This window comes from Carya illinoinensis, chromosome 3 (assembly GCF_018687715.1).
Source record: "Carya illinoinensis cultivar Pawnee chromosome 3, C.illinoinensisPawnee_v1, whole genome shotgun sequence".
Classification (NCBI taxonomy): domain Eukaryota; kingdom Viridiplantae; phylum Streptophyta; class Magnoliopsida; order Fagales; family Juglandaceae; genus Carya; species Carya illinoinensis.
In genome coordinates this window covers 3,662,542-3,687,350 of record NC_056754.1, presented here as the reverse complement: position 1 = coordinate 3,687,350, position 24,809 = coordinate 3,662,542, and the positions used below count along the sequence as shown (strand labels likewise).

At 34.1% G+C, this 24,809-nt stretch overlaps 1 protein-coding gene across 1 annotated transcript; it reads right to left on the bottom strand.

Moving 5' to 3' along the window:
• Positions 1–13,953: 13,953 nt before the first annotated feature.
• LOC122302580 (2-methylene-furan-3-one reductase-like) lies at positions 13,954–16,278 on the bottom strand. The gene is made up of 4 exons (XM_043113895.1): positions 15,987–16,278; positions 15,129–15,452; positions 14,759–14,918; positions 13,954–14,520 (listed from the first exon to the last, which is right to left on the bottom strand). The coding sequence occupies exons 1-4, from the start codon at positions 16,203–16,205 to the stop codon at positions 14,252–14,254; spliced, it is 972 nt and encodes a 323-aa protein (XP_042969829.1). The 5' UTR covers positions 16,206–16,278; the 3' UTR covers positions 13,954–14,251.
• Between the last annotated feature and the right edge of the window lie 8,531 nt (positions 16,279–24,809).

Below are 24,809 nucleotides of genomic sequence, written 5' to 3'. Positions count from 1 at the left end.
GATTAACGGCTTTTCAACGCCAAAACGACGTGCGGACATGATCAGGTGACCGCATTGTGTCCGCTTGAGAATTTCGGAAATTACCACGTGGCAAAAGAAGGTTTCAGCTTTTAATTTTTGCTGGAGTCTAATGATAAGATGCTTTTTCAAGGTTCCACGTGGGCCACATCCAGCCGTAGTACCAGTGCTGTTTGGGTTTAGCTAGCTTAATATTAAAAGTAAAATATAACGTGGGCCCTGAACCGGACGGCTACGTAGGCCCAAACACAGACAACTATCCATGGCCAGTTAATAAAATTTAAATTCGTTGAGATTACGTATATAGATGAGTACCACTTTTATATATTTAAAATAATAAGCTTAAGACGTACTATTTTCTTATTTTTTATTTGATCGGTCCAATTTATTATAAATAATTAATTTTTTACACTAATTTCTCCTGCACGATATATAGGTCTTATTTAGTGTAGTTTCTACTCTAAGAAAGTGGGGTACGTACGTGATGTTAACATCTAATAATCAGGGTGTAAAAATATATAGAGTAATACTAAATATAATCGTAGAGTATATAAGTATTGTACATTTATTTTGAAAAAGAATAGAATCCACATTAAAAAAATTAAAATTTTTAATATGAATTCCGTATTTATTCATTTTTATTAAAATATTTGTGTTGTGCTTGCACATTCACAACTGTAAATATAATTTTTCAAAAATATATGAATATAATTTATTTTTAATTTAAATTGGCTCCATTAATTGTCACCAATCAGTAAACAGACTACTTTGCCCCCCACAATTCTTTACCAATGACCAATACTTGCGGGGGCTAGAAATAAATAGCAATATAAATATATATATATATATATTATATATATATATATATATATTATATATATATATATATTTATTATGGCCAGAAAGGGTCCGATCTTAACTTGAACCATTATTATAAACAATATATTTCCATAAGGCAGTACTCCCAAATTAATAAAGCAGTAGTTGGATAAATACCTCAACCATAATATATAATAACATTATAAGAAATTTAGTCTTTTGCAACACTCAAAATCGTTGCAAATACTAATATAAAATGCTGTAATACTTCAATTACAGCATTTTTTTAGTTCTTTGCACGTTCGACATTATAATCCTTTCTTTTTTGATTAATTACAATTATATCTAAAAAACGTTGCAAATAGCATCAATTGTAACGATATATTTTTGTTGCAAATAATAAAATAGCACGCTGGAAATGGAATATAAAATTTCCATTAGGATCGTTGCTTTTGAGCAATTCTAGCGATTTTAATCATTGCAAAAGCTCTTAATAGCGCTGCAAATATCCCATATCAGAAGTAACACTTGCTTCGTTTGTTGCATTTAATATTTTTTTTAAGAACTAAAATCGCTACAAAAGACTTCTTACTGTTTAAAAGCAATATTATAGACTTCTTAATTATTAAAGAATAGCGAAAGAATCCATATATGTAGGGTCACTAATTACTAGCTAATAATTAACAATGGACTGAAAAAAATAAAAGAAATAGTATTATAAATCATTTTAATGTTGGAAGCACCTATATATATATATTCTTTGAAACTATATATTATATATACTTGAAGACAAGATTATAAATATTAGTACGTATTTTTTTATTTATTTGTTTTTTATATAGGAGTGGCTAGCTGGTTCGAACAGTACTTCACCTATTTAGATCGAGATCAAGCATTATCTTTATCGATCTGGTCCAAAAAACCTTTTGCAGCGTACGTATATATTGATGGTATGGAACCTTCGCTGCATGGGTCTGTAGTACTGTCAAACCTAAAGATTAGTGTGGTGTATATATGCGATCACAGCTAGGGTGGGGCGAGCGGCCTGATAGATCATCATCGATATATATTGCGCGCTTGTGGCACACAATTAATTACATATTCAGTAGACTTCATGTATCAGACGAATTGAATATATAGGATTTAGAACAATGGATTAATTACTTTACTTAGAATTAATTGCATATATATATTAACGACGACGATGATCATGATCAGTAGGTGACCTGTTAAATTTCATGGTAGGGAATCTAGATTGATATTGCACCAACCATCGGATAAATCAACGTTAATTAATACTCCTATTCATCATCATATTATATAATGCTATATATATATATATAGATAAGTAAGTAATTAGTAGTACTTGATCACCATGTACCCACACCTAGCTAATATAAACTGATAAAAAATATATAGAGACCGATCGATGGAGATGAAAAAGATGCAGGTGGAGCTTATAATTAATTTATAATCATATAGTATTATATTAAAAAATAAACTGCAAAACTATATATATATATATATATATATATAATAATGTATATATCTATCATATATATATATATTGGGCTATTTTTCCTTTTCTTTAGCTGGATTGCATGGTGTGGTGATCATCATGCATGCCTAGCTACAGTTTAATTTGCATGCACATGAAACTATACTCAAGATGATCGATCTTGGTCTTAAAAAGTCGTAATCATGCAAGTTCCTTGATGATGATATATTGTTTGCTTATTCTATATATATATATATATATATTTTTTTTTTAAATCACTGATCAGCTTGAACGTTGCTGTCCAATAGTACCAGATTTAATTATAAGATTTTATAATGAGTGGATGATTAAGTACTAGATCGGTCTTTCGCGCAGGTAAATCATCATCATCATCATGTGCACGTACCTACGTACGTACGTACCCACAAAATTAAGACTCAAAGTCGAAGGTTGATCAGCATACACTGTACGTGTTTAGTCTGGGGATCTGAAAAGGATTTAACGTCGATTACAATATGCATGCATATATATATATATATGTAAATTATAAATCATGCATCCCAAAAGTCTTTTTTTTTTTGAAAGAGTCCATGCACTCCTGCCGTGCATTAATTTATATATATATAGTTACTAATCAATTGCTTTTAAAGAACTTTGGATCGAATAATTGGACCAGACGGTTCAAGTTGGACTAGTGGATCGAATCAGGCAGGTACCTTCCGGCCGGGGTCGCTCGAACAATTCCGACCAAATGGGAGCAGTATTCTCGATCCAAACATGTACGTACGTACCACGTAACGCATGCAAGAGAAGAGATCAGCGAGAGCAGCAAATTAATGACTTCAAAGCGTTCATGAAGTACTACATAAGAGTACTATATATATATATATGCAGGGAAGGAAATGTATACAAGGTAGGGGGTGGTAGCCCTCCAATTTTTTTTTAAAAAAAAAATTAATATAGTATGTAAATAATTATAATTTTTCTTTATATAATTGAAAAATACTCAGGTCTCCAAAACTTTCACTGAAATTGTCCCCCCCTCCCCCCCCCCCCCCCCCCCCCCCCCCCCCCAAACAATACTCATGTAGTCTCCACTCTAACTTTTCACTTCATCGGACACCCTCAGTCTAGCCTCTAACGGCTAACTTTTCACTTTACCTAACACCCTTGACTCTACATAATACTCAAACACGGAAACACCCTCACTCTAACTCTAGACTTTAGTGATCTGACATGCTACTAAGTACTAACTGAACACAATTTTAATTTGAACCATTCTGACAATGACAATTACACAGGCTACGCAGCCTTCGGTGTGTGATTATTCTAACAATTACAATTTACACAATTACTCAATCCATCACCGATACCTCTCTCTTTTTCTACTATACAACGTCTCTTTAAGTTTTCTTTTCATTCTCTACAATACTAACGCTAGATCCAAAGCATAGCAATACAAACCATAGTTTTCGGTTGATTTTCTTTTGAAGTAGTCTCCACCAGTAATACTAGATTTATAGTTTCGGGTATGTTAATCTAAACATGTATAGTGCACTAATGTATATTATTATTTAATTGCAAGAACAAATTTATTTTATTTCCTTTCATCTTCGTTGTTAATGTTCTAAATCTATGGATCTAGAGCTTGAGCCAAACCTCATCGTCAAGTTGACAAGTCATTGACAACAATGAAGCATCATTTCAGGATTAATATATTTATTGCTATACTAGACTTCCAATTGTAAGAATTGAACAATAAATTAATTTAACAACCATACAATGGAACTTCTCATTCTTAGTGCTGCATTAAACTTTAAAGGTGCATACAAATAATTTAAAATTGATGATATATGCAAATTAGTTGATGAGTTTTGCTATATACAAGCATGGTCGCGTACTAATCTGTGTACCAATACTGATTCATTCATACTTAAAATTTAAATTAACGCTTTTTTCAATAAAATCTACTTTTTGATCAATCACATCACATTGGTGCACAGATTAGTGCACAATTATGCTTGCAACTATATTTTTCCTTAGTTGATAAGTTTTATCCACATGATTTTACTGAGTAAGAAAAATTCCTTTTGAGAATTCAATTGTAGCATTATGAACTTGATATGCTGACACATCTAGATTTTCAAAATATGTCTACATTATCTGAGTTATGCAGAGGATTAACAATTTCAAAAAAGTCAAAAATTTATTATTTGATTGACAAATTAATTCATCTAGCATTAACTCTTCATGATTCTACTGCTACTACTGAGCAAACATTTTCTATCATGAAATTTATAAAAACTAGATTGCGTACTCGAATGGAAGATAGGTTTCTTACATATCATTTGCTAGTTTATATTAAGAAAGAAATTGTCAAGAATTGCACTTCAAATATGATAATATATGAATTTTATTCCATGAAAGATCGTCATCGAGCTTAATTTGGAGGAGAAATCCTAAGTTGATATTTCATTTTCTTTTCTTTTTGTAATGGTCTTTAGCAAATTTCAAAAATTTTAAAGAAAATTATAGACATATTTTTTTGTATATAATTTTATGACATATGATTATTATTTTTTATATAACCATGTGCAAAAATATGTATTACTTATACTCACACATACCACACGACTTTGTCAATAATCTCCCAAAATACCAAATCCTAGTTCTGCCCCTGTATATACGTATGTATGTATATATGCATATAATAGCGCGCTAATAACTTGTTATTCACAGATCTGGCTGATGGCATTGAATATCGATGGAGATCATCATCAGCAGATCTAGATGATCAGGCCGTGAGGGTGCGGCCTGTACCGAGTAAGGAAAAACTCGTGTTAAAGAATTGTACTCTAATTAACATGCATCGATCTCGAGTATAATTAATATTTTGTTATGGCTGATGGCAATGCCGCGGGCAGTGTTATATATTTTGGGGTACTGTGCGTTAGTGATCCAAGAACATTTTATGAAGATTAATTTGGACATAATCACTCATGATGATCATTAGCCACAATCAGAGAGAGAAAACACGAAGTACGTTCGTACTGAGTATGCATACATGAATATATACGTGGCACGTTTCTATACCTAGTTAACTGTGAGTCACTAACCCTAGAACTTGTGGGGAGAATTTAGTCAACGGGAATAAAGTTGCATGTGATTGAGGATCGGAGGACTAGAAGTATGATCCCGAGAATCCTGTTTTTGCACATACTTGTGGCATACGTGCATTCTTTCGTCAGTGAAGCATCATTTATCTTTTTAAAAAGGTTATCATGTGTCTGCTCAGAAACAAAAAAAAAAAAAAAAATCTGAATCTTTTCAAATGTTTAAAGATCTCGATCGATCGTTGATTGACGCATGTATGCATCATGTATTTCTTGGTCGAAGAAAGTTTGAGCATTTATATAACAATGGCCTCGTAATTAATGATATATATCACCACGATCGACCACGTAGTACGCTTCAAAGGAGTCAACTCTGGTTTCCATCTCCTTTTTTACCGGCCAGTACTGATCAAAAGGTATATATGAAAATGATGAATAAGGAAATTAAAGAGTGGGATCAATATTAGGAGTTGTTACGTACATTGACAATGATCATGATGAATGGTGACAACGAAGGAGAATATAACGGCCGGTGAACATTATATATATATGATCAATATATAATTGCACATTAATTTGCAATCATGATGATCACTACGATCGAGCTAGACTCTAGCTAGGTGCATGAATGGGTTATTGATCAATACAGTTGACAGTACTGCTCAACGCAGGCCGGCATGCACACGTACAGTACTAAGATGTTGCCTCTGGTGTTTTGTGTTTTATATATAGACTTTCGATAAATTTATAAACAATTCAAATAGATCACTTGATTAGAGCCAATATCATGAAGTTGAATGTGGATTTTAAGGTGTAATTTTCCAAGATCAGTCACTGATCTCATGATATACTACGTACGATTTTCTCAAATATTTGATGAGTCTATAAAATTAGCGTTGGTAATATATTTAATGATCAGAGATACTAAGTAGAATGGATCATCCTAGCTAGCTAGGATCCTCTTTCAAGGGACGGCTGGGGCACTCCCCTGGCCTCCTCCAACCATGATTCTCTTCCCACCCTCTTTTTCTTTTGACAATTTTGATTCAAAGAATAAAAAATCTTCGGCCGGCCTTTTCTTTTAATTGATGAGGCTGGACTATTGGTTCTGTACTGTTGATAGACAAATTAAAATTAACAGTACCATTGCTTTCCTTAAAGGCTTAAAACAACATCATTAATGTCCTCAATATTTCAGAACATGAGCACTCCCACTGTTTTAAAGTGGGCAGTAATTTAAAGTTTTTCACTTTATCTTCTATCTTTTCCAATGGGCACTCCCATTTTAAGAGTTACATGCACAAATCTTTCATAATTTATAGAGCTATTAATTAAAGAAAGTCCAAAACAGGATATTAATCCTTTTTATTTTATTCGAAAGCTAATATTCTTATATCATCATGATTCAAGAACATATTTCCAACAGACTTCATGATGACCGTGTTATTTGAAGCATTAATTACGTACGGGCCGGGCGTTTCCTGGCCACACGCATCTGCAATGGTTGGGCGCATCTGATCACATCAACCATATATCCAGCATATATAGCATGGATCGAAGTGATCTTTTTATTTTGTCCCATTTTCTCTCCTTTGAAACGAAAGAATACGTAAATTCCGGTCCCCCATGCTTGCAGATGCAGTGATTATCTCCCCGGCAAATCACTGTCTGTGAAAGGAACAGCTTCTCTTTAGTTTTTGGTTTGACATTCGAATAGTACTGACGCCAATGATAATAGTCATCGTGGCAGTATGCATGGACCAGAATCATTGATAAATTAATGTTCCCTTCTTATATATATGCAACTTTTTCTTTCGGATATATATATCCTAATCAAAGCATGATCAAGAACGAATCTAAAATTGGCCCCGGCTCTTCCCAGTCCAAGCTTGCTGACATTCTCCATGTATCTCAAGTCAATTGCCAGCCCCCCGACGGAGAAAGGAGGGGAGGGGGAATCGAGGGCTCCCGGGAATTAGGAATTGGGACGCGCCGTATATATATATACTCTCTGATGGCGCTAAGAGATCTACAAAGCAAATCATGAGCTAAAATTGCTAGACTTTGTATGTGTTTGTGACTCAATACAATTCATGACAATATTATGGGAAATATAAATTTTCTATATTCCAATTAATATATAATATTCTGTCTCCCACGTCTCAATGCAAATCAAACACAGGAACGTTTGAAGAGAGATTCTATTTCACCAATCAAGTCACAGGTATCCTAACGATTTTTCACAAAGTGGAGACGAAAGGTATAATTTGTACATTTTTCAATTCAATCCGATCCATTCGTTTGTAGAACTATTTACTCGCGATCGCAGAACATGACCTCTAACATAGGGACAAATAATATTGCTGTTCCAGCTAGACTCTTGTTACTTTATTTCTTCTTTTAGTAAGTAGATTCGTGTCCTTAAAGTAGAGAATAACCTTAGTATCGGTACTTTAATTTGTCAGCTGAAATATTGCTTCATGTGCCTTTCATGCATAGAAAAAGAAACATTATTTTGTTCCATTTTGCTCAAATACTGTAGTCCTCAATAACATTAATAAAAGCAGATGAAAATGCTGCGTAGAACGTCACGTCATTAAATACAGAATTCACCTTGGCAGGCAGAAACCATACTCTGAAAGGAAAGTTATAGCTAGGCATCTTGGCTGTGCGCGCAGAGAGAGAGAGAGAGAGGAATCGGGTGGCAAGAAAACTATTCTGGTTGAACGGTGGGCCCCAAGCATCTGGATCACTACGAATGTTCAATATATGATAGGATGATACCACATGATGATCAACTGCATGCGGCAGAGAAAGAAAGAAACTCCAAAATCCAGGCAACATGAATGGCCTTCCAGAATAATTCTTACACTCAAGTTGGAGGGTACTTTCTTCCCGGCCCTGACTAATATAAATACCTTCACTTCCCTACCTTCTTCCTCAAGTCTACACTACTCTTCTTACTAGATAGACACAACTGATTTTTTGCAACCATCATGGACAACAGAACTGAGTCATCAGAAAACCTCAGGCTCAGGCGCGCTCTCTCTCTCTCTCTCTCTCTCTCTCTCTCTCTCTCCCCATGACAAGCTAGCGCACGTGCAGTGCACCATATATATTTATCTTGAACTAATTAGATTAGCTCTATATATGATATAGATATTTCAACTTTGCTTTTCATTTCAAACGTCCAAATGCGCCTGACTGCTAATATATACGTACCGCCTTGATGACTATTGAAAACAGGAACAAGTGCGCAGCGTGCTTCAGACAATTCAAAAAATTTGAGCACCTAGTGGAACACATGAAGACCTCATATCACTCGGTTCATGAACCTATTTGTGGAATCTGCAAGAAACATTGCAGATCTTTTGAATCTTTAAGGGAACATCTTACAGGTAAAGTACTGCAATTATCCAGCATATATAGCAGAAGCTCCAATAACTCGATTTCATTAATTAGGATAAATCGAGAGTCCGTAGTAGTATTGATCATACTTTCTTTTTTCAGGGTTATCGCCAAAACAAGAATGCAGAAATATTTTCAACATTCGAGGATGCAGATTCTGCTTAGCTATCCTAGATAGCCCGAATGCTCGCGGGAGTCACCAAGAAAGATGCCAATTCTCGAGCGTTGATGCTGTTAAATATATATTAATCCTCTCAATTTTTTTTTTTTCCTTTCTTTATATATGAATGACCTTACAACTTTCATAATATATAATTGTTAGATCACCTGTGAAATATATCTTTTTACACAATATGCTATTTCGTTTTCTAGGGCCTCCTTGCAAGCTTGGCCGCTAACTTGGGCGTTCGCGACAATTTAACTATTGATACTGGTGGAACAAGAGGGCCACAAGTGGTTGCACTCGCCTGCAAAATGGTTGGCGGTGGCAGTGATGGCTCCCTAGATATGTGTGCAAGGGTCTGCCTGATTGATGAGTCTGAAAACATTATTTTCCATACTTATGTCAAGCCACCAATTCCGGTTACAAGCTACAGGTACTACGATATGTCTGCAAAAGCTTAGGGCAGGGTTGGGGCTCACACGAGATACAAAATTTTCATTTAATTTTATTGCATATTATCTCATTTTAATCCCAAATATAATCTAAAATCAAAATTTTCAAACTAATTATTATAATTTTTCTAAACTTTTAAATAAAAAATAAAAAATAATTACAACATTTTCAAATACCTAAACAAAAATAATATTACAGAACTATATTATAACAATATTTTAATTTTATAATATTTTTTATTCTAACTTTTTTTTTTTTTTCATTTCATTTCTCAAAGACTAAAAATTACTCAAGTCATGAAACTATCTCAATATTATTCACAAACTATTTTATTACTATTAACAAAATTTTTATTTCATCTCACTTTCTAAACTTATCCTTAATATCGGTGATTTTCAAACTATTTATAATAAATAGCGAATTATATGCAGTAGGTTAACCCTTCTCATGAAACTTATAGGTATCAAACAACAGGCATTCGTCCGGAATATTTAAGGGATGCAATGCCACTTAGGCAAGTGCAGAGGAAAATTCAAGATTTCCTCTGCAATGGGGAACGAATGTGGAAAATTCGACCCAAAGGCGGAAGGGCCAGAATTCTGGTGGGTCATGGTTTGAATCATGACCTCGACCGTTTGCAGGTTCAATACCCAGCAATCATGATCAGGTGAATTCCTTCTGGGAACCTTTAAAAACAAATTATCAACAGCAATATTTGTAAGCTTAGAAAATATAAGGAACCTTGACCGGAAGGAGCTTAATTTTCGTGAACACGTAAGTTAAAAATCTAATACAAATAATTAAATTTATTTCTTTTTATCAGTTTAAATTCTTAGGATAAGTAATGAATTCATATATTATTATATTTAAATATTTCACATACCGAACTTACTCATTAAGAGAATTTAGCCCACAAGTGAGAAAAGTATTAAGAATATGAGACTTACTACCCATGTGGGGGTGGGGGGCCGGATGACCCCAGCAGACCCGCCCCCACTCCGCATATATCAAAAAATATTTTTATATTTTTATATAAATATATTGTATATAGATATATATAATTTATTAAAAATATGAAATTGTATTCACAACCTTTATATAAGAGGGCAAAGCAATACAATAGTAATATTTAAGCAATATGATACTTACTACATCCAAAATATAACTTTAATGAGTTTAAATTCTTTTTATATTTATAAATTTTAATTTATAATTTAAATTATATTATAATTTGGGTAAAATAAATAAATAAATTTAAACCTAAAAATATTTTTTTTAGACCCAATGGATTGGTGTAGGCCCCGGCAGGGCAAATGGCTCTTTGACCCTACTCCCGCCTATCGGGGGTGTGGGGCGGGGCTAAAAAGCCATCCCCCACATGGTGCAGGCTAGGTAGCACCTATAATTGCTACAACCATAAAGAAATTATATATATAATGGTATTCTCATAAACTGACGTGACTTCATGTGATCTATTAGATTTACTTTACAATAAAATAATTTTATAGTCTGACGAATTATATTAAATCACGTCAGTTTATAGGATTATTTTTTTGTAATTATTTTATGGCTAAAATATTTTTTTAAAATATAATTAAATCTATATATTTCCATCAGTTTCCATTTTAGACAAATGGTGATTTAACAATCTAAAATTAATCACAATGCCACCTTCATCTTGATCTTCTTTATTGCCCTTTGGACTCTTGGATAATTTGTAGAGATTGTTTGAATAAATTACACCAATCTATGATAAGAATTTAATTTGTTGACATCTTAATAATTCTGACAACATCAGGGATACTGCAACATATCCTCCATTGATGAAAACAACCAAGCTGAGCAGCAACTCACTCAAGTATTTAACCCATGCATATCTTGGGCAAGTACCATAACTAATAGCAATTATCATTTCCTCCTCATTTCTTTTGTCTCACTACAAGTCAAATTTTCGTTAATTCAAGAGCGTATTGATCAATTCATAAGCGTCCACATCTACAGGTATGACATTCAAACTGGGATACAAGATCCTTACGAGGATTGTGTAGCAACAATGAGGCTTTACACCAGAATGAGATCCCAAGTTCATAAACTAGAGGACTATCCGCTGGCTTCTGATCCACAAAACCGAAACAACTTTGAAAGGGCATTGATCATGACCCCAGAACAAATGTTGGAAATCTCAAGATCAGATTACTATTGTTGGTGTTTGGATTCCACTCGCCAGGGATAGTACTCATGCTGCTTATTGAACTCAGACGATCAGGCCAGCCAATATCATATTATAAGAAGTTGTATACTTGAATATGCATTATATATATATGACTAAAAAATTAGAAAATAACCATAAATATTATGGGAATTGAAGATATCATCATGTACTACTTCCAAAATATGCAAGCTACCTTGATCATTACCATTACTGCAGGTCAGAACTCTTCAATAAATCATTAGCAGATCATTAATTAATTGAGTTTTGCTATATACAAGCACAATCGTGCACTAATCTGTGTACCAATACTCATACTTAAAATTTAAATTAACACTATTTTCAATAAAATCTGCTTTTTGACCAATCGCATTATATTGATGCACAAATTAGTACACAATTGTACTTACAACTATATTTTTTCTAATTAATTAAGTTACCGATCAAGATCGGCATCAATAATATCTATCTGAACTCAAATTAACTATCCATGAATCGAGTGTAGATGATCTATATTCTTAATTAATTAAGAGGAGTAACAATATTAAAATGGAATTAATGTTTTGTCGTTTATATTATTCAACTAACTAGCTAGCTAGGATCTCTAAAGAAAATTGATAATCACGTTACTTTTCACAATATTTTATATATATAACAATATTTTAAAATAAATATTTTTATAAACTACCTTGTAAAAATAATATCATTTTATAAATATACTCTTAATTTATAATATGTATTAATGTAAAAAATATTGTAAAATGTATTGTGGGGTACGTATGATTACTCTTCTTCAACTAGATAGATCACTAGACATGATGTTTTATGTCAATGAAGTCAAATTAGACATCCATCAATTAATTTACATGAATCGCCCCGGGGGATCAGTTCTCATTGCACGTACATACTACGTGCCTCATCAGATCATCAAGTAGTTGTCAAAATTAGAAGTTAAAAATCTGTGAACATTAGGGTAACATTTAGACAATGAGTTGATATAAAATGAGTTAAGATAAAAATTAAAAGTTTAATAAAATATTGAGTTATGTTATATATAATCACTAATTTTACATATTCTTTACGCACTTCACTGCATGTTGTGATTAATCAAAATAATTATTTTATATTAAAAAAATAATGCAATCAATCACATTAATAGAGTGCCTAAAAAATCCGTAAAAATGATTGCATATAGAATTTTTATATTTTATGTAAGAATTTAAAAAGTTATAATGATAAAATGAGATGAAATGACATGAGATGAAATACTTTTACTATTCAAATTAACCTTAAGTTAACGTGCTTGCATATTGTCGCGCGCTTAAGTCATGATCTTCATGCGCGTCGATCAATATATTATAATAACATGACATGATGCATTATACTTATAATGCCTAGTTTTCATGCATGGATGTAGCTTACACACAGGAACTTGAACTCTTACATACAGAGAACCTTATCCTTTATTTTCTGCCGTTTATGTTAATGGGCCTCCTCATGACATCTTTCAAGAACATATCCAATGATGTCCTTTTTCTGTCGTTTATTCACGATCATTTTCTAGCTTGTTCTTTACATGAACATAAAAAGGAAATGCTTTTCCGTATTGTTTTTAATTTTAGGCTACATGCATGCTTTTGGCACCTGGGGTTTAGCTGCACGCTGTTGTCTTAACTATAAGACAATGTTTTAGGCCATGTCTATTGTTTTTTTTATTCCTGGCCAACGACATGTTTTCAGTTCTAAAACAACATATCTCACCTGCGGTTTAGTTGTAGATGTCGTCCTCCGCAAACGACATTCTTCTGTCGTTCGGGCCTAAAAAACAAAATCCGGCCCACACAGCTTGCTTTTCTTCTATTATTTCGGTCTGAGCCCACTTAGCTGTCAGGAGTCTCAACTCCCATATGCTTCGGAAAGTAGGACGCGATGGTCTGCGAGAACAGGCCCATTTTGCTTTTCTTTTGCCTTTTCAGGCACCTTAATCGAAGGTCTACGTGAACTCGTTGATCATTATTTTCTAGATTCATGCTTTATGAATAAGTAACGCCATTCTTCATTATAGAGTTTATTATTTCAATCATATTTATTGACGTTTTAAGTAATTATATATGAAATCATTTAAAATGTATTACATCAAGAAGTCATGTAATCAGATATTGCTGAAACAATGCTCAATACCACGAGCTGGGTGCCCTTTATACTCAGCCTCCAAATATTGCTTAAACACAAGCACATATCCACTTCAAAAGCTAGAAGCAGCACCAACAGATTAGGCTTTAACAAACATCATTTGAAAACTTCAGATGAACGACTCACAGCAAATTTACACTCTTATTGTTCTTTTCCTCCTCCTTATTCATTACCAAAAAAACCCAACACAAAACAAGCAACTAGAAAGACACAGTAGGGATGCAAAAGCTGAACATCACAAGCCATAAACATATATGCATTAGAGAATCAATAACTATGGATGGCATTGGACAGCCACACTCCCTTATTACTAGTCCTAATGCATTGACGAGGACTTGCTAATTTTACATATATTGCTGAAACTGACATGTTTTCTATCAAGGGAAGGGATACACGACCACCTTTCCAGTAGCTCTGTTAGTGTCCAGATAGGAAAATGCTTCCACAGTCTTAGAAAATGGAAATGGGCTTTTCGGGTCTATCACCGGCTTCACCTTCCCGCTCTCCAAGTAAGGTTTCAGCTTCTCTAAGATTGAACCCTTAGAAGTGAGTACAAATATGATTGCTGGTGGTGGAGTTTCTGGACCTACTATTGTCACGACCTGACCACCTTCTTTCACCGCCTTGACCGCCCTGTCAACCTGCCCTGTTATTGTTTACACTAAAATCAATCTTCAATATCTTATGTGTAATCTTTAGAACACAAAACTCAAATTATATTGGCAAGAAAAAATATCATGAGAAAACCATTGACATTTGTGTCAGTCGAACCAAAATGGACACGAATTTGTTTTAGGTTGATTATCGTCACAAGGCAATGACACTCAGAAGTCAGAATTGTCTAACTTATGCTTATTTATAAGCAAGGGAACTCAGAGTCTTACCAACTGCATCATATACTACGTCAAATTTCTCAGGAAAGTCTTCAAATTTCTCCTTGGTATAATCAATCGCCCAATCAGCTCCCAGACTCTTCAACAGTTCCAGTTTCGCAGTGCTTGCAGTAGCTGCTACCTTGGATGCACCAAAAACATGCTTTGCTAGCTGCCTCACACAGAAATGATCAAATACACAAAGGATTGTAAGATCGGAAAGAGGGTAACTTTAAATCCATAAAGGTTAATAAAAGATTAATGATGATTGTGAGATACGTAAAATGACCATAAAAATTGCAACAACGACCAAAAGATTAATTTTGTAGGATGGCTGGCATGAGGAATTTCTGGCATGGAATATGAAAGAGTGTATGTATACCTGAATAATCTGTGTCCCAACTCCACCAGCACCTCCCAAAACAAGGATGGATTTACCAGCAGAAAATCCTGTGCGTTCAAGGCCTTCATAGGCAGTCTCAATAGCCAGAGGAAGGCTAGCTGCCTCCACAAAACTTAGGCTATTGGGTTTAAGAGACAATAATCTCTCTTCCACGGCAGTGTATTGGGCCAAAGATCCAAATCTTTTTGGTTGCTCTAAAGCTACCTCATTGATATCCCCATATACTTCATCTCCCTCCTTGAAATTCTTTACTCGGCTTCCCACTTTCACCACCACACCAGCAATGTCATATCCCGGAACAGTCTATACGAAATAACAACAGAAAACAATAAAATATAATACTTTGAAGATGTACAATTAATCCTCGCCACTGAGCATATTAAGGCAGTGATACCAAGGAATGGTTGATGTAATGTTCACTTTATCATGTCAATCACAATATTTCTTATGTTTAAATTGAATAACTTATCCTCCGAAGTCCCACTATATACTCATTTTTTTGTTTGTTTTCTGAAATCATGTAACAAGCATGTAAAAATTAAGATTAAATATAACAAAATTTGTAAAGAATTATTCGAAAAGATTACCATGAATCATATAACTTGGATATTGATTGATAAAATTAAAAAAGGTTAAAAGGGATTGCAAATACCTTGGTTTTGAATGCTTAAGTGCAATTTACCTACTTTGAAAAAAAAAATGTTCCTCCTCGAACAAATCAAGCTCAATGACATAAATGCATTAGGTAAATCTTGGGGGGAAAAAAAAAACAGAGAGAAAGAAAACGCAAAGAGTTGCATAACGGCATAAGATCAGAAAGATGGGAAGATATCTCACGGGTAAAGGGGAGTCTGTGGCCTTAATATACCCACGCATCCTCTTAGAATCGACAGGATTAAGGGATGCAGCAGCAACCTTGACCAGCACTTGGTCGTCCTTCACTTCTGGGACGGGAACATTGGGGTCAAGTTTCAAAACATCAACAGCACTTCCATATTCAGAGTAGACCCAAGCTTTGTTGTGGGAGGGTATCGTAAAAGATGAAGGGGCTGCCATTGGTGCAGAGGGAGTACTTTCAGGTAATTAGGAAGAAGGAGATGAGGCTATCAGACAATTGAGATGTCAATGAATGTGGAGCCGGCTATTTATATGTATGGATAGACAGGAATAAAAACATGCATGTAGACACATTTTCATATTAAATTCACGAAAGTGTGGACATTAGACGCCTTGGATTGAGAATCCATCCATCCATCGTTATCTCATCTAATTATTATAATTTTTTAAAATTTTTATATAAAAATAAATAAATAATTTATTTTTTAAATTTTAATTTAATTTTTTAAATTTTAAAATAATAATAATATTAAAAAATAATATTTTATTTAACTTTTAATATTAATTTAAAACTATCTCATCTCACTATCCAAATCGCATGACATTCTAATTTTTGTGAGAAAGATCTTTTATGTTATTAAATCAGCCATGACTTGATAAAAAAAAATCAGCAATTTTAGATTAAGAAATTAGATGAGAATATGAAAGTTAAATAAAATATTATTAAAATATTATTTTTTAATATTACTATTAATTTAAAATTTAAGAACGTTAAATTAGAATTTAAAAAAGTTAAATTATTTATTATATTTTATGTAAAAATTTAAAATAATTATATTAATGAGATAAGATAAATTAAGATGATTTGAATCTAAATGAAGTTAATAGAAGATGTGGGAGGCCCCCGGTGGTTGGCGTTCTTTTTTGTAACAACCCAGATTAGATTCATGTCATCGATAGTAGGTTGGTGCTACGTATTATATATTGAAAAGAAAATAATACTATTTGTTTTATATTTGATTTTGGTTTTGATTTTTTATTTTATTTAATAGTTAAGAAAGTAACTATTAGTAAAATTATTTATTTGTTTAATTTTTTTTAATGGCTAAAGATTTAAAAAAAAATATTTAAAAAATGATAAAAAATAAAAAAATTTCTAATATCTTGTAAATAATAAATGGATAGTAACTCTATAACCACCCATATTAAAATAGGTCATACGTTTGAGTCATAAGCATCACGGGATTGCGTAGATGGCGTCGGATAGAACTAGGATTATTCTCCCGGTTTGATCATTTAACAGAGATTAGGGAGTGAGATTGAACAAAGATGCTATACACAAAAAATAAAAATAAAAACTATTAATTAATAATAAAATTTAAAATTATTTTACGAAACCGTAAATCGAACTAAAATAGTATAAAAATTCGAAATTATGATTTTGTTTTTATAAAAATAAAAAAAATTAAATTATTGCATGAATACTAAATACGTAAATAAACAAAAATACTACTATAAATTTAGTCAAAATCAGAATTATTTCAAAAAGTTGAAATGAAATATTTAATAATTTATCGTGTAGGCAAAAGCCAAAAATTAATAAAATTTAAAATTGCAGCCCACGCAAAGACCAGAAAAAAGTAGGATTGATAACACCAAAAATGAAATTTGATTGATCCCAAGTGGCCGGCAAAGGGATAATGATGCGCAACTGCCATCATTACAGCAATTGGTAGTAAATGTTAAATTTTGTGACTTATGTAATCCCACATTGGTGGAAAATAAGTGAGAGGCAGAATTTTGAGGTTATAAATAAGAGGCTTAGCTTCTTAGTTTAAGTGCACCAGTTGAAAGCTTATCTAGTAATTTTTGACTTTAATTAAACTCCTCTATTAACCTTTTGTAAAAAGGGAAGAGGTGTAGAGTTAAAGATTTACTAGTGAGATAGCTTTGTGGGTGTGATGAGGAGAAAAATTGTGTGATTGTAACAATTTTTCACATAGTAAATTTTCTTCTCTGGGTCTAGTGGTTTTTTCTCCTGTTTTGGAGTTTCCACGTAAATTTCTTGTGTTATTATTATTTTTCTATTTTTCTTGTTATTCCTGCAAAGGGTAGATCCTAGGGGGGGTGAATTTGGAGGTCCAAATTCCCAACAATTGGTATCAGAGCCACTAGGCTCTTTTTGTGGGGTGGAGCTTTGGTGTGGTAGTGTGGATACGTACAGTCTAAGGAGGTTCTGTCTAGGAGATTGGAAATTTTAAGTATGTCCAGTGTGACCCTCCAATCTTTCCTGGGAACTGACTTAGTGAGGTACTATTCATTTCTACAGTAAATTCATCAAAGTAATGTCAGGAAGTAGGCCTTCAAATCTTGTCAAATTTGAGGTGGAGAAATTTGATGGGAGAATCAATTTTGGCTTGTGGCAAGTACAAGTCAAGGATGTCTTGATTCAATTAGGATTACACAAGGCATTGAAGGGCAGACCAACACCTGAAGTCAGCACTGGTACTAGTGTGACTGGTGAAAGGAGCAGATCTAAAATGAGCGACGAAGATTGGGAGGATCTGGATTTGAGAACAGCAAGTGCGATACGTCTGTGCCTGGCCAAAAATGTTCTTGCAAATGTGCATGGAATATCTACGGCAAAGGAACTCTGGGAAAAACTTGAAGAGTTGTATCAGACAAAGGGCGTCTCAAATCGTGCGTACCTGAACGAGCAGTTTCATACACTGCGGATGAGTGAAGGTACAACTATTTCAGATCATTTAAGCGTTCTCAATGGCATTGTCGCTGAGCTAGAAGCTATTGGAGTTAAAATTGATGATGAGGATCAAGCCTTGAGACTCATCTGGTCTCTTCCACCTTCCTATGAGCACATGAAACCTATTTTGATACATGGGAAGGAGAAAATAATTTTTTCAGAAGTTACCAGTAAAATCTTTTTTGAAGAGAGAAGAATAAGTAGTGGAAGTAATGTTTCACTTGAGAACTTAGCGATGGTAGCAGCTGGAAATGGGAAGATGAAGAACTCCATGAAGAAAAAAATAGTCTGCTGGGAGTGTGGACAATCTGGGCACGTCAAGAAAAATTGTCCAAGGGCTGGAGCAGGTTTGGCAAGTGGCTCCAAATCAATAAATGGAGATACTGATATTGATGCTAATATTGTGTCTCTCTCCATGGAAGATTTTGCTCTTTAAAAAGAGACATGTACATCCTCATGGCATGCCGCTAATTCCCAAAGTTGCCATGATAGAGGATGTGTTAATATTAGCGGGTCCACAAGTTTGCACACAGGCATTGGTTTGGCATTGATGCAGGGTGTGTGGTGGAAATTCATGTCGATGGCTGATGAACTTCCAGGAGAGCCAAACGTGGAAGTTACACCATAGTTTTCAGCAAGGTTATTTTCGACATGGGCTGAAGTGAAATGCTTGGAATTGGTTTATTCTGAGTGGATATGCTTTTATGGTGAAGCATGATAGCGAAAGCTATGAAAATCTTTATTGAGGTGAAGTTTGGCTGTGGGACCAGTCAAAGTCACAAGGTGGAGATTGTTGAATTTTGTGACTTATGTAATCCCACACCGGTGGGAAATAAGTGAAAGGCAGAATTTTGAGGTTATAGATAAGAGGCTTAGCCTCTTAGTTTAAGTGCACCAGTTGAAAGCTTATCCAGTAACTTTTGACTTTAGTTAAATTCCTCTATTAACCTTTTGTAAAAGGGGAAGAGGTGTAGAGTTAAAGATTTACTAGTGGGATAGCTTTGTGGGTGTGATGAGGAGAAAAATTGTGTGATTGTAACAATTTTTCACATAGTGAATTTTCTTCTTTGGGTCTGGTGGTTTTTTCTCCTGTTTTGGAGTTTCCACGTAAATTTCTTGTGTTGTTATTATTTCTCTATTTTTCTTGTTATTCCTGCAAAGGGTAGATCCTAGGGGGGTGAATTTGGAGGTCCAAATTTCCAACAGTAAAAACGTTTATCATGATCTAATCGAAAAAGATGAGTTCTTACCTAGCCATGAAATGATGGGATGCAAGATTCTGTCCTTTCTAGTGGAGTTTATCTGAGTTGGTCTGATTTAAAGCTACGTTTGCATCATGGAAACAGTCGAGCTCATAGGAATTGAATTAGCCTAACTTATCATTTAAATATATAATTTTTAAATCATTAAATATTATTTAATTAAATTTCTTTACACGTAAAACTTACAATCGACTTTTTATAAATACATTTAAACTTATTATAATATTTAAATATATCTAAACTTATTTTAAGAAGACTCTACAAAATTCAATCAATTATCTCAACTCATTACTATTCATAGAGAATTCAATTCAACTCAATATCTAAACATAACTATTAAATCCAATAATTGTGGAAGTCGCTCCATGCGCACAAAGATATCTAATTGTCTCTAGTTCCAAAGTTTCATACCCAAATCATTCAAACTAGATGGATTATCCCAGCATGGATCCTAATCCATGAACATGGAGTTCCGAAAGCCACCCAACTACAAGGCTAACTGGAACATTCATGTCAGCTTCAACAATTTTTATGTATTAATGCATTCACAAACTCGACTATCGTGATGGGAAGTTGAGAACTTGTGAAATATTTGCTAGGGAATGGAAAGCATGGCTTTAAATTAAACACCAATTTATTGCAGTGGTCTGGCCTCTAGCTAGCAGTCCTGATCTGCAACTGTTTTTGCCCATTTTTCCCCCTTGTTAACGTAAATGATTCTCTACATAAGCTCCATACTACAATCTTGCGGCATGTAAAGCTTCTTTGTTGTGATTACATTAGCAAACAGAGTTTCCAAGCCGTTGGACTATTCGTTGAAAAAAAGAAAAATAATAATTACAATTGTGATTATACAAATCCCACATAATAACTTTAAAAAAAAATGAATAAATACTAAATTTACATTAAAAAAATAATATTTTTTTAATAATAGACCTTACTCTTTCAAAACGACTGCACGACGCTTACACATTTTATGATTGTATATAGCATTAATCTAAAAAAAACTATCATAAGGTGGAATATTGGTGGCTTACATGCAGAAATTATATGCTTATCGAAAGGCTGTGATAATTATCCATGGCTTAAGAAGAGAAACACAAGCATCTACTTTCTTACAAAGTTGTGAAGTGTTTCTTTCGCATTAGTCTCTCCTTTCAACAATTTTTAATCCAAGCAATTCAGGAAGGAGAAAGACAAGTAGGGTTGTTCATCCAAACTGGATTTTGTCCAGCTCAGCCCGAAACCTGGATAACTAAGTTTCCAGTTACGGATTCCGACCCGAAATATATTTGGATCGGTACCCGTATGATTAAAACTGGTTTTATCTTGTCTGGGTACCGAATTTTTAATTCGAAATCCAAATTTAACATCCGGTACTCGAGATTTTATTTTAAACCCGTATCAAAACGACACGGCCAAAATTCAAAGGGAAATCCTTCAGAATTCAGATTCTCAGAATTCACACTCCAGATCTCTCTCTCTCTCTCTCTCTCTACAACTTGAGTCGATGTCCTCTCTCACTCTCACTCTCACACCAAAACCCTAGCCTCCTCTGCCTTCATCACCTCTGTTGCTCTGTCGTCTCCATCTCTCTCTCGCGTCATTGTCTTCATCACCTCCATTGCTCCGTCGTCTCCATCTCTCTCTCTCTCTCTCTCTCTCACACACACACACACACACACACACACACACACACGTCTTCAAGATTCCGCGACCATGTGTGGTATTTTCTATCATGGGTTTGAGTTTTGAATTGTTAAGTGTCGAAACCATAGCCTTCCTCTGCCGAGTGCCGAAACCCTAATACTCTTAGATCTACTCTAGACGTGGCTTTGAGTTGTTTTTGCTTTTTTGTTCTAGATCTACTATTAGATCTGATCCCCTAATTTGCTTTATATTTTCTATTTATTTGTAGATGTTAGAATCCTTGATGTGCTATGGTATTTGGGTTTTTTTTTTTTTTTGGATTGTTTTTTGAATCGTGAAGATTTGATAAATGACTTTGATGTTCTTAGAAAATTAGTTTCTTGTATTATTTTGTGGAGATCTACTTTTCAAACAAAAAAACATAGTTTAAGAACATATGAATATGGGTTTTTTGTTTTCGGTGCTAGCATTTTTCTATTTATGAAGTCCATGAGTTTAAGTTCTTTGCCTTCCCGGTGCTGTCAAGATCTTGAGTTTCAGAAGGATGCATCAAATGAATTGCAGCTTCTAGTTATACGTTTTTTATGCAGCATAAAATTCATATGTTGTATAAGCCCTTAAAAACAATGGAGTTATAGTCTTCAAAACGTATGTGGATAGCTGCAAAGACAAGAAAATTGTGGTGCAAAGCCCATAATTCACCTCTTTTCGCTACCTTTTCATACATCCACTAGTGTTTTCTCTTATTTTTTTTTTTCTATTGGAATGTAACAACTTTGCCCTTCTGTTGGTGTTATCTTGTTCTTTAACAACAACTATTATTTACTAATAGTACCACTTTGTTGTGCTCTGAATTACTGATCTTGATGAAATTGCGGCTATAGAAAGCACCTTTTCTAATTTTCAGATTAAAACAGGATTTTCTGTTAATTTGCTTTAGGCAGAGGATATATTAGCAAGACTAGTTTTGGTTCCACATGTTGCATGCGGTCCTTCGGCCACTTTGGTGGTAAGTCTTAGTTGCATGTTGCCATCCTCTATTTTTAAACTTTTATAATAGATTTGTGCATACATTGGGCGGTGATGAGTAAACTTTTAAGATGCTTATTCATAAGGCTCTTTTTCAATTAACCATGTTTCCATTTAAAATTGCTAGCTATGTGATGGTGTTGAATCTATTGATGAGAATAATGGGTCTGCTAACTTTTGTTCCAGTTCACCATACAACATATGTACTCCCTATTTCCAATATATTTAATAACCTTCTATAGACTCGCTTCTCTTGGGGGACTACTTTTTTTGTGATTAGCAGCATCTCAGTAGCCTTTTACATTTGTCGACATTGTTTTGGTGAAATACTTTTGATTGTTTACCACTGGATGAGCTACTTTTTTTTATCAATAATATATATAAATTATATTATTAAATTGGAAACGAGGTAAAGATCTTGTACATCATTGTCGGATGGTTTGCCATTTGAGAGTTTTTCTTTAAATTATTATTAGTATTATTATGATCGTCGTGCTCTAAGAGTGGGATATTGAGTGAACTTTATATTGAATATAACTAAAAGTTTCATGTGATGTTCATTAGGTGCGTCGATACTTTGACTATGAAGATCCAAATGGAGCAGGGAAGGAGATCTGGATCTGGTAAAATAGTGCAAATGCTCTTTTTGACTGAACTAATGATAATACAATGGCTTGTAATTTTGTATTTTGTAATGTAATTAAATACCAAATAATGTAATATGAAGTGGGTTGTATTATGTGATGCATGCATTTTATATTATAAATACTGAATTTCTATTTTTTAGATGCATTTAGTTAAAAAGATAATTAGTTTTTTTTTTCTTTTTTTTTTTTTCTAAGAAGAGGACGGTACCCCAATTTTATTGATAGCCCTCACTTATGGCTTAGGAAAACCGTAGTTACATCTCAGATGCCTGGGAATTACAAATAATAGCAAAAAACAAATCCCAGTCATCAAAAAAATCCAAAACTATAAAGCCAACAAATTACAAAGGGTCCAAAAATAAGGAACAAAAACTCAACTAGAAAACCCATAAAACCAAACCAACCTGCAAAAACAAAACACATACAATAAAAGACACAAATTATAAGATGTGAGAAGAGCAAACAAACCTGGGACAAAAACTATGAAATGCACAAATAAGGAAGACCAATTCTGTCCATTCTGAGAAGACCTCGTAACTGATTCGGCATGTGATCATTATCCGTATACCAATCCGACTCAACACCCCTAGAGCCTCTCTTGGCTAGAAAATCTGCCACAGCATTACCCTCACGATAAACATGCTTCACACGGTACTCCATGCAAGATAAATAAGCAAATAATTCCTCCCAAAAATCCTCAAGGTACCAAATACTACACTCACCTTTAGTAATCCAATTAACTAGAAGCTGAGAATCTGTCTCAATCTGAACCTGAGGAAAACCTAACTGAACACACCTCCTAACTCCCTCCAACAAACTTTTTATTTCAGCAAAATTATTAGAACCCTGGCCTAGAAAAATAGAGAACGTTGCTCGAAGCCTACCAGAGCTATCATGAATAATACCCCCAGCACCTGCTGGCCCAGGATTTTCCAAGCTACTGCCATCAGTGTTTAGTTTCACCCAACCCTGCAAGGGTTTTGACCATCTCACCGCACGAACAATCTTAGGCTTCGGATAAACCGCAGGAATATCCAATCTGTTCAAAATATCAACATCTTTATTAGAAACATAAGAAACTTTCATATTCAAGTTCATGAGCTTACGAATCCAAAGTTTAATAGCCTGCCAAACTGAAGCAACTGATTCCGCCCTATTATCATACCAAGCTTTGCATCGCCTATTCCAGAGATGCCAATAAATAATAGAAGGAAGAATACCAAAAATAATGCGGAGTTGAGAGGACTTACCTGCCCGACGAAACCAAAAATTAATATGTTCCTTCCAAGTCCGGAAAAACACCCATTTGCACACCAACGTGATTGGCAGCCATACACCAGATACATCGAGCGAAATCACCAGTGCAAAGCACGTGATTCAACCCCTCAATATGACCCACATGGCAACAATCACACTTAGAAACCAAAGGAATGCCAACTAACCTTATTTTTTCATCAACACTCAGACAATTATT